Raw genomic sequence first — 10,848 nt, 5'->3', positions numbered from 1 at the left:
GGCCCCAGAGCACAGTAGAGGGGCAGGATCACCTCCTTCATCCTGCTGCTCCTGCTCTGCGGATGCAGCCCAGGATACGGTTGGTTTCTGGGCTGCGGAAACCTTTGGAGGTCTGAAGCTTTCTGTGCTGCACCCACATGGGTTTGCCCTTGGGGACACCCCTCAAGGATGCTCCCAGCAGGCTCAGGGCTGCCGGCACATTGGTGCTGGTGGCCAGGGCTGGGTTTTTCTCAAGCGTGACTCAGGCTGTCTCTGCTGCTGATTCACTCCAGCCGAGGACCTGGGCTGTGTCTCGGTGCCGCTGCCTGCAGAACGTAGCCTGCCGGGTGGCTTCAACAGCACAAAGTCACATCCTGCTTGGGTGTGTGAGCAGCTGTAGTGCTGTAGTGGGATCTGCTCCTGGGAAGCCAAGCCTGCCGTGCTTTTGTGCTGGAGGAAGGTAGAAGTAGAGCTTTTCTTCTCAGAGGCTTATCCTCGAGGGCTTTTGGAAGCAGATGGGTAATGGACTCATCATGAGCTCATCCTGTCAGGGAGGGCTGAGCAGGATTGATGGGGGCACGACAAAGTGGTTTCTTTCTGACACAGCCTGAGGTTTCCATCGTGTGTTGCTGGCCCCTCCTCACTCCCACCCAAGGCAAAGCAGGGACAAGGTGGATGGACATCTCCATCCAGTCCAACTGGTCTCACTGGTCGGGCAGAGGGGAGAAGTGGGAGCATCTGGGTGACACCAGGTCGAGGCATCAGCAGGATGCTGATCTCTGCCTGTCCTCTCGTCCTTGTCCTGACCTCTCAGTGCTGGGAACACTGGTGGGCACATCATCTACCACTGACTCTTAGGGTGCAGGGAGGGGACAAAGGAACGTCTCTGATACATCCAGACCCTAAACCTCACAGTTGTGAATGGTGTGAACATCTCATCTGGGGGCATTGGGGTGAATGTGGGGGAAAGATCTTTGACTTAGTCCTCTCAAAGTCCCCTTTTAATGTGTGCTCCCAGTGGAGGCTTGCTCCAAACCCGTGTGCTGCAGGTACCCCTTCATCCCCATAACTGTCATTTCTGGTACATCTCCAGCCACATCTGCAGCCCAGCACATCTCCCTTTGCACCTATTGTAACACTTGGAGAAAGATTCTGGACTGATGGCCCCGGACACTGAGGTTTGTTGTCAACTGATGGGACAGGTCCAGGGGAACCCTCCTCATTCTCCATCCTCGGTCTTGGGGAAGTGGGTGGCAGCAGCTTAGCTCTGGGGGTGTTTTGAGGCTGGCGCACTTGTTTTTACTGACTGAGGACTTCTCCCATCCCTATTATTGCTATTCACTAGCTGGGATTAGAAGAGATGGACCAAAGGTTGGCGACACCAGAAGTGTGTCTCAGGCTGCCCCAAAGTTGTCACGGTGGTTCATAATTGCTGCTCTCCTCCAAAGAGACCCAAGTCAGGAGGGGTTGGCCCAAATCACCTAATGGCCCATGTGATTTCTACTACTGCAGGTAGTTGCTTTTGCCTCGCTTTTCTTCATCCTGGTCTCCATCACAACCTTCTGCCTGGAGACGCATGAGGCCTTCAACATCGACGTCAACGTGACTGAGACCCTCGTGGTTGGTAACACCACGACCATCCTGCTGACGCATAAAGTGGAGACGGAGCCCATCCTCACCTACATCGAAGGGGTCTGTGTCCTGTGGTTCACCCTCGAGTTCCTGGTTCGCATCATCTGCTGTCCAGATAAGCTTCTCTTCGTTAAAAACCTGCTCAACATCATTGACTTTGTGGCCATCTTGCCCTTCTACCTGGAGGTTGGTCTCAGTGGCCTGTCCTCCAAAGCTGCCCGGGACGTACTGGGCTTCCTACGGGTGGTCCGTTTCGTCCGGATCCTCCGGATCTTCAAGCTGACACGACACTTTGTGGGTCTCCGGGTGCTGGGTCATACGCTTCGGGCCAGCACCAATGAATTCCTGCTCCTCATCATCTTCCTTGCCTTGGGGGTCTTGATTTTTGCCACAATGATCTACTACGCTGAGCGGATTGGAGCCAAGACGTCTGACCCCCGTGGGAGCGACCACACTCACTTTAAGAACATCCCCATTGGGTTCTGGTGGGCTGTGGTGACCATGACTACCCTGGGCTACGGCGACATGTACCCCAAGACCTGGTCGGGCATGGTGGTGGGGGCTCTCTGCGCGTTGGCCGGGGTGCTCACCATCGCCATGCCCGTGCCTGTCATTGTCAATAACTTTGGGATGTACTATTCATTGGCCATGGCCAAGCAGAAGCTGCCAAAGAAGAAGAAAAAGCATATACCCCGTCCAGCCCCACTGGACTCCCCAACCTACTGCAAGTCTGAGGAGAACTCCCCCCGGAACAGCACCCAGAGCGACACTTGCCCCTTGGCAGTAGAGGAGGGGGCAACTGAGAGGAAACGGTCAGGTGAGACCCCCAAAGTGGGGCAGAGGGAGGGGGAGACCTCCAGGAGGAGCCCCCAAGGCACTGTCTTTGGTTCCCTGTATCCCAGAGTCCCTGGAAGCTGCCCTGCTGCTGGATACAGCCCCTAGGTCTTGGGTTGGTGAGATCTTGGTGCAGAAAGGGCTGGAGCCTTTGGGTGTCCGGGTATTGGGTGCTGTGTTGGTGGACCAGGATGCTGCAGATTAAGATCACCATCCAGGCAGGGGGGTAAAGGCCAAATCCTGCTTTCCTGATGGCATAGATGAAGTCACCATGGTGTGATTCAAGGTGTCCCTACCCAGCCCATCTCTTCATCACACTGACAGAAGCCATTCGCCCGATTCCCATCTTAGCCTGGTAATGCCCTTGGGGTAGAATTTGTTTTGCTTCCTCCCGCCATAAATCAGGACAAGCTTCACCAAAATGGATAAATCCATGGATATTCCCTGGGACTTGACCCCACCTCCCCATTCATCTTCTAGTAGATGAAGCATCCCTTCCCTGAGGTCAGCCCTGAGCAGCTGCACATCTGGCCGCATGTGTTTAACAGTGATGGTCCTTCACGTGTGAGGACACAAGGAGCTCCAAATGCCCTATAGCAGTTTTCCTTTATAAAGCTCCCTTTTCCACATGCCTACACATCCCATGCCCCAGGAGCCCTGGCAGTGTCCTGCTCTGGAGGAGCAGGTCAACCCCATCCCTTCACCCCACCAGGAGCTCAGGCCAGACCCTCATCTGGCATCACATCCTCTCAGCTAACGAACCACAGAGTCAGATGCTGTCAATTAACACTTCACCACTAACCTGAGCAGCCCTTATTTCAGCTGTGGGAGTTTTGGAGAGCTAATTCCCACCAAAGAGGTCAGTGGATCTCAAAGACTATGGGTGTTTCTTCTCTGCTTGGCTTTGCAGGGTATATAACCCTCAGCAGGAGTAAAAGCTGCTCTTTGTTGCTTGTGTTAGGATCTAGTGTGGTCCTGCTCCCCTGGTCGCTCTAAGTTAGCATGTCCAGGCTGGGATGGGGACCTGAATTTGGGGGTGTTGCTTTGGGCCACCTGCAAAGTGGTCTTCTGCTTCCTCGCGTGGTCTAAGCAAACCCTTCCATCCACCCCAAGCACCTCATCCTGTGGGTTTGTCGACTGCTGATGGGTCTCTGCCACCTTCTTGCAGACTCTAAGCAGAATGGGGAGGCCAACGTGGTGCTGTCGGATGAGGAGCAGCCGCTGTCGCCCACCGATGAGGAGAAGCGGCCCATGCGGCGCTCCAGCACCCGGGATAAGAACAAGAAATCCTCCACGTGCTTCCTGCTGGCCACAGGTGACTTCTCCTGTGCGGCGGATGGAGGCATCCAGAAAGGTATGGCTGATGTGGGAGGAGTGAGGTGGAGGTTTGTTGCCTTGACCCAAGACAGTGGTTCATGTCCATCTGCCTGCCTGGCTGTTGTTCTCTGCTCCCCAAATCCACTTATCCTCCTGCCTCTCCATCTGCTTCATCTCCGTCCACCATGTCTCTCTGTGCTAGCTCTATACTTTTGATTTCTGCTCTCCCAAGTTCTCCTCCCCTCTTGACACCATTTGGGGTCTGTGACCCCTATCCTGGCTGCAGTGTCCTCCTTGGGGACAGCTCTGTCCCTTTGCTCTCCAGTGCTCCAGCTTCTCCTGTCCTTCCAGCTCTTCTCCCTGGGCTTCAATCACCCGTCTCAGGGTGGTGTGAGGGGGACATCTCCCCTGGGGTTGTGGTGAGGTTGTGACTGAAGGTGGTCAAAAGGTTTTCAGCAGGGAAAAGAATTCACAGGCTTTTCCCTTCTTTTTCCCCTCTGATGTCTTCTGGTGGGTTCGAGTGTAGGGAGCTGCGATGTGTCAGTGCTGCCTTGCCAAAAGCACCGGGCTGCCAGCAGGGCTGTCTCCTCTGGGTTTGGAAAGTGAGAGTTGAGTGTTGAGGTTTTCAATGGGAAGCTGTGGGGGAGATGAGTCAGGAAAACACAAAACTCTCCTTCCCGTGACAAAGCAACACTCCTCTTCACCCTGATGCCTTCACACCGTCCTCCAGCTTTATCTGCGCCACCAGTGGGTGTGCCCTGGGCCTGCACCCCAGCCCCTGGGAGGGTAAATCCAGTTCACCCACAAGATCCAACTGCACCCTCGATTGCTGGGATAATTCTGAAGACAGGGCTCACTTCTTCAGTTCTGTAGTTTTTCTTGTGTGTCCAGGGTGGGATAAAGACCTATCTCTACCTGCTTGGTACAAACATCCCAGGATCTCACAGGGAATGGGGAGCATGGGAGCTGGGACCAGGGAGGAGAAAAGATGATGTGCAGCATCTCTGTTGGCTCGTGGTGCTGGTGTTTTGGAGGCCCTCAAGGGTTTGTTGCTGTGGCCCTGCTAAAGGCGAGATGAGTTTGGGGGCAACCACAGTTATTACATTAGTAGAAGCAAATTGGCTGCTTCCTCCTGGGAAATCAAAGATTCCCTTTTGCATTCCTGATCAACCTCCTCCTTAGGAAGAGGGAATAAATGCAAAGCTTTGCTCATCTTTGGGCAGAAGAGTGTTAGACAAATATTGGCTTGAAATGCCTTGTGTTTTTCCTGTATGTGTCTTTTCCTGTGCAGTTCATCTCTTTTCTTAATGCCTGCTAATGCGAAGGGGTGAGGGGGCTCTGGTCCTGCTCCAATCTTGGGGGGATACTGAACTGGAAGGGATGAAGGAGGAGGATGAAAGCTTAGTGCTGATCTTCATCCTTACAAAATGCTCGAGTCAGGCATCCCTTCAACTGAAGCATTTGAGCTTGGTCCTACTGAAGTCAGGATACTTAGAGTAGATCTAAGAGCTGAGGATCCAGTGCTGCTTCTGCTGGGCTCCCAAATCACATTCCTTGGTTGCAGGAGACCAGGAGGTGGTTCTCCTTGTATGGTGACAGCAACAGCTATTCAAAAGGGCACTTTGGTGATCTTTCTTTATTTGTTCTGATGTCTTTCCTGGAAGTGTCATCATTAAAACCAGATGTTGACATGGGTCACTTACCCCCACCTTGCTGAAATGGTCTTTCACCTGGAGAAAGGTGGATCTGGTGTCCAGAGTGGCTTGAGTGATGCATGAGACCTTTTGGGAAGAGGGAACCTCAGTATCTGGGACCAGGGAGGAGAAGAGATGATGTGCTGTGCCTGAGCTGCACACCAAGGTCTGTTGGCTTGTGTGTTGGTGCTTTGGAGGCCCTCAAAGGTTTGTTGCTTGGGATGCTTGGGCTGTTGGGGATGGACTGGTGCGATGCTTCCATGGGAGCTCAGGGCTGATGTATTTCCTGGTGAGATGCTCCAGCGTGGTCAGGGTTAGTGGTGACCAGAGGTGATGAGAGGGGAAAAGCAGCCTCCTGTGCCCAGCTACCAGGAGCTGCGGGAGTGCCTCTTCCCTCATCCTGATTTATCTCCTGCTGAGGCTGTTTGTTCTGGTACTGGGATGTTGGCAGCTCTGCAAATTGAGATGAGCTTGGTTCTGAGCCCAACTTGCTGATGGCCATCTGTCAGAGCTTGGGACAGGTACTGATGTCTGTACAAGCTGTGGAAATCAGGAGCTGGAGCTAGTTCAGGAGTATGCTGCAGATCTCAGCATCCATCATGGTTCAAACCCAATTCCAGCGGTTGGTCTCATTAGAGGAGCTCAAAGAAAAGAGCTACTCCTGCCCACCAGCCCCTGGACATGGTCCCTGGAGAAGATAGAGCTGGCTTGCAGTGGATTGCCACGTGGCATGTGTTTCTTGTCCCTATTGCTGCTTCCTTGCTCCCTTGCTGCTGGGGACCTATCCAGACCCTTTATCTCCCTTCAACACTCATGGCCCGCTCAGCAGTTCCCCAAAACGTGCCTTGCTTGGGCCCAGACACATTGGGATGGGTCTGTCTTGGCACATGAGCTCCTGTCCTCTGCTTGGGTGGAGGGTTATGGAGGCAGGATGAATCCAGCATCCCCCATGCCTCTGAGATTGGTTATGATGGTCTAGGGAAAAGGTAGTGATTAAAACCAGAGCGGACAAAGAGGAATGCCTTTAACCTGCCAGAGGGGAGATTGAGATGAGCTCTGGGGCAGAAGCTCTTCCCTGTGAGGGTGCTGAGGCGCTGGCACAGGGTGCCCAGAGAAGCTGTGGCTGCCCCATCCCTGGCAGTGTTCAAGGCCAGGTTGGACACAGGGGCTCGGAGCAACCTGCTCTAGTGGAAGGTGTCCCTGCCCGTGGCAGGGGCTGGGGCTGGAGGAGCTTTAAGGTCCCTTCCAACATAAAACAGTTTGGGATTGTATGATTTCAAGAAGAGCCACAGGCAATGGGGTTACATGGAGGGAAGGGGATTTGCCCTCCTCTGGGCCAGCTCTTGCAGCACCTCCTTTGACTGCACACCAGCATGGCAAAGTGGCAATTTTTGGCTTGGTTGTCAAACCCCAAAGCATCCCACAGCTGATTTCTAGTCTGTTGCTTGCTATTAGTGCAGGGCTGTGACCAGCATGTGGCTTGAGCAGTGTGGGCTCGAGCGCGGGGATGCTCATGTGAGTGATGCTTGGGTTAGAGAGGGGGGAATGAAGCGAGGACAAGCCCACGTTTGCACAGGAACACACGTGTGAGTACATGCACACAGAGCTCAGCACCAGGCCGTTGTTATCAACAAGCACAGGCGTTCCTGGGCAATGCTCCTGCTTGCGTTACCCCGTCCCCATCTGCTGCTGGCTCAAAGCATATGTGAGCACGCACGTGCGAGCGTTTGCTGGTGGGGAGCGCGGCATTGCCCCACTGCTCTTGCTCAGAAGATGCCTCTATATGGCTCCTTGGCAACAAACCCCTATATAAAGCAATCCCAGTGACCTCACTTGGCACCTGTGTGAGTTACTGGGATACCGGCTCCCTTAAGGAACAGCACCGGTGGCAATTAGCACAGCACAACCCTCTAGTGCTTTGCTTGACTCTGTGGTGGCACCTGGCCCTGAGCTTGGTGGCATTGAGGGATGGAGCCCTGAGCTCCTTCCCAGCTGTTCCTATCAGTGTGGTTTAGGAATGAATTGAAGGAGAAGATGAAGTGTTGGGCTTGGGGCGGGTTTGCAGAGGGGCCCTGGGCAACAGAGCATCTTTCTGAACTGCCATCCTCAACTGTGATGCTTGAGACTTAATCAAAGCTGGCAGCAGGACTTTGGCCCTGTTCCTATGCCCATTGCCATCCTGTTCAACACAGTGATCTGAGCAAGAGGGCAAAGAGCATCCCTATAAAGTGCTCAATCACATCAGCAGGCCCTTGCATTGCCAGCAAGCCCTGTAACATCTCTCTGCCAAACTGATGTTGTTTGGGTGCCGGATCCATCCATAACCCCAAGCTTTCAGGGACCAGTTGCATCTTGGCACGATTGCTTCCCATTGCATGGGCTCAGGGTGGCAGGGGAGTGCATGAGCTCTTCGAGAAGCCTCCGTGCTCCTGGGAAAAGAGCAAGGTTTGCAGAAGGATGAGTCTGAGAGAGGTTTTTGGGGGTTATTTGAGGAGCAGGAGGTCTTTGCATCAACTGCTGTAGGTGGGAAACATCCCCGGCTCCCACCGGCTCAGTGCTGCGCTCGCTTCCCTCCTCACTTGCTGTGTGGATTTATGCCAAAAAGGAAATAAGGAAATTGCTCTTCTCTTCTTTGAGGCCTGATTCTGCTCTTGTTTCCCATGCGGGAAGTGGAAAAGCTTTGCTGAAGTCAGCAACAGGTTTAGGCAGGTGGCATTCCGTGCCCTGGACCTGGAGGAAGCTGCATCTCCTCGGAGGCTGGGTTATCCCTGCCAGCTGCTGCAGTTGGGAAATGATTCGGGAAAAGGTATTAAAAGGGGATAAACATCAGATTTAAAGAGACAGTGCTCTGGAGCCTTTTGCAGACAATGCTCATGTCTCAGCATTCTCCCTGGGGGTGATGCCGTGAGCATTAATCCCCGGTCCAAGCCTAAAACCATCTTGGCCGGGCCAGCACCCGCTCTTGGTGCCTTTGCATGGAAGCAGAACCCAAGGATGTGCCACGAAGTCCCTGGGGAGATGCGGGGACGGTTTCCAAGCTTGGCGCTGCTGAAGGGGCCATCCATCACCTTGTTTTTCTGCTGTCAGGGAGCCGCCTCCCTCCTTCCCTGCTCCATGTCCACACACACGCTTGCTCCAGAGCTCGCTGGCGCTTGCAGGGAAGGCAACGGCTCGGCTGGATTTGCTCATCCCGGGAGGATGCAGCAGGGTACGGAGTGTTTGGGCTCATCCTGGCTGGGACCATCCTCAGTTTTCCATGTCTTGGCAGCAGAGCTGTCCCTGCAAGCTGCAGTGATCCAGAGAGCAGCTCTTGGGGCTCATATCTGAACAGGGCTGCTGCAGAGACCTAAAAAGCCCATTTTCACTGCAAATAGGTAGTTTGTTTCCAGAAAGACAAGTGGCTTTTGACCTGTGAGAGCATTTGTTCTGGCTGTTGCTTTTTAATAAAAGCTGGAGCAATTTCTGGTGCTTTGGGGGGTGGGGGGGTGTGTGTGTGGGAAGGCTTCCTGTGCTTAAAGCAATAGAAATATTTGCTCTTTAATGCAGTTTCTCATGGAAAACCATGAGCGCATATACCTGCTCCTTTCCATACAGAAAGGTGTCAGCAGCAGCTTGCTGCTACAGCCGGCTTAAAAACCAGACCTGGGGGAATAACTCCTTCCAAGTCCCATGTTTGAGTTCTGCTGCTTTTCCCCATTTGCTTCAGCCCACAAAATCCCCAGACTCATTCCTCATTCAGAACAATTTGGAAAACCAAACCCAACGCTCCCCAGGAGCGATTTGGTTTCCCAGCGTCAATGACTCTGGAGTCCTGGATTTGGCTGGTGCTGCTTGGGAAGCCGAGGGCAAGGGAGGGGAAGGTCTGGATGATCCCCAGAAGCTTGGTTGCCCTCAACAAACCCCTTCTTGATTGTTCTTTAGGGGGTTGAATTGGGGTGTGGGGCTGGGCCATGCTCACCCTGGTGCTCTTTACTTCCGGAGCCATAGGAAGGAGGCTGCTCGGCTCTAACCTGTCCCGTTTTCTCCACCAAGGCTATGGAAAATCCCGGAGCCTAAGCAGCATAGATGGCGTGGCAGGATCCACGGTGGGCTTGCCTCCCCTCACGTCCCACTGCAGCTCTCCCTGTCCTCTGCGGCGCCCCTGCTCTCCCGTCCCCTCCATCCTCTAAAGCGCCGCCCGGATCCCGCTTTGTCGTGTTGTGTCGCTCTGTCCCCCCCTTCCCCAGTGACACCAGGTCTCCACGGTGCTGCCCGTGCCCACAGGAGACTGAGCTGGGACATCTCCAGCCCTAAGAAGCGGGTTCTGATCCGATCCAGCCCAGCGCTGTCGCCGTGCTCCCCCTGCCTGGTTTGCAGGACGTGTAACGTCTCCGTTGAACTTGTCTCCTCTCCATATGTTTGGGACAATCCCTGGAGTAGGTGGTGTTTTCCTTTCTTCCCCTCCTCCCCTTGAAACCTTATTCATCCTAAATAAACTGGGCCAACCCATGCGATTCCCTCTGGTGTCGAGCCCTCCTTCCCGTGGGCTGTTTGCACTTGGGTTAAAGGGTGGTAGAGACGCAGGGAGGACAGGTTGACTCACGCAATTATAGATCATTGTGCTGGAAATGGCTGAGTTCCTATCGTTTTAGGTTACTTTTCCTTTTGGTTTTTAAATGCAGCCTTAGTTTTCTGGAGGCAACAGATGAATAAACCTCGATTCCCTGCCCAGCAGCTGTTCCCCTCTTGTTTTGTGCCTTTTTCTGCCTAAATCACACTTGCTGCTTCCCTTCTTGTGTCTGCTTCTCTGTCCAACCTCAGGGATGGTTGTGGGGCTGAATGTGGCTTTGGCATCCATGAAAACCAACCCATGGAGGCTCTAGGGCCCTGGGCTGGGTGTGGGGAGAACAAGGAGGATGGGATAAAGGTTTGGCAAATAGGTGTATAGATGCTTCCATGAAGAGCTGAGTGGTGGTGGGGAGAGGAATACGGGTCCCCAGGAGGGGTTGGGGAAGTGCTACTCTTGTTAAATAGTGGGGAAATGAGACACTTGGAAGAAAATGATGCCTAAATGGATGGGGGGATGAATCCTCTTTTGAGATGGATGCAGGGTGGTAGGGAGAGCATCCGGTGGGGATGGAAGTTGGGTTTGAACTGGGTCCTCCCCCTCCTTGAGAGGATGAAGTTGGAGTGCCCAATTCCCTGCTGTACTGCTGGTTTCTGTTCGCATATGTTGGGTTTGGGGCTGATTTTGAGTGACATTCCTGAGCTGGAACAAAACCTGCAATCCCCTGAGTTCTGGCTCATTTCATACAATCCCAGACTGTTTTTTGTTGGAAGGGACCTTAAAGCTCCTCCAGCTCCAACCCCTGCCCCGGGCAGGGACACCTTCCACTAGAGCAGGTTGCTCCAA

The 10,848-nt window shown here is 53.7% G+C and overlaps 1 protein-coding gene across 1 annotated transcript in view; it reads left to right on the top strand.

Moving 5' to 3' along the window:
- Positions 1 to 10,848, top strand: part of LOC104408111 (potassium voltage-gated channel subfamily C member 4-like) — a 21,484-nt gene that overhangs the window by 4,450 nt on the left and 6,186 nt on the right. The window contains 2 exon segments of the mRNA XM_010017597.1: positions 1,492 to 2,428; positions 3,614 to 3,799. Coding sequence (XP_010015899.1) covers positions 1,492 to 2,428; positions 3,614 to 3,799 — 1,123 coding nt within the window.

The sequence above is a fragment of the Nestor notabilis genome, unplaced genomic scaffold (genome assembly GCF_000696875.1).
Source record: "Nestor notabilis isolate BGI_N333 unplaced genomic scaffold, ASM69687v1 scaffold4357, whole genome shotgun sequence".
In the NCBI taxonomy this organism is placed as follows: domain Eukaryota; kingdom Metazoa; phylum Chordata; class Aves; order Psittaciformes; family Psittacidae; genus Nestor; species Nestor notabilis.
Note: the sequence above shows the minus strand (reverse complement) of the source record. Positions and strands in the feature narration are given on the sequence as shown.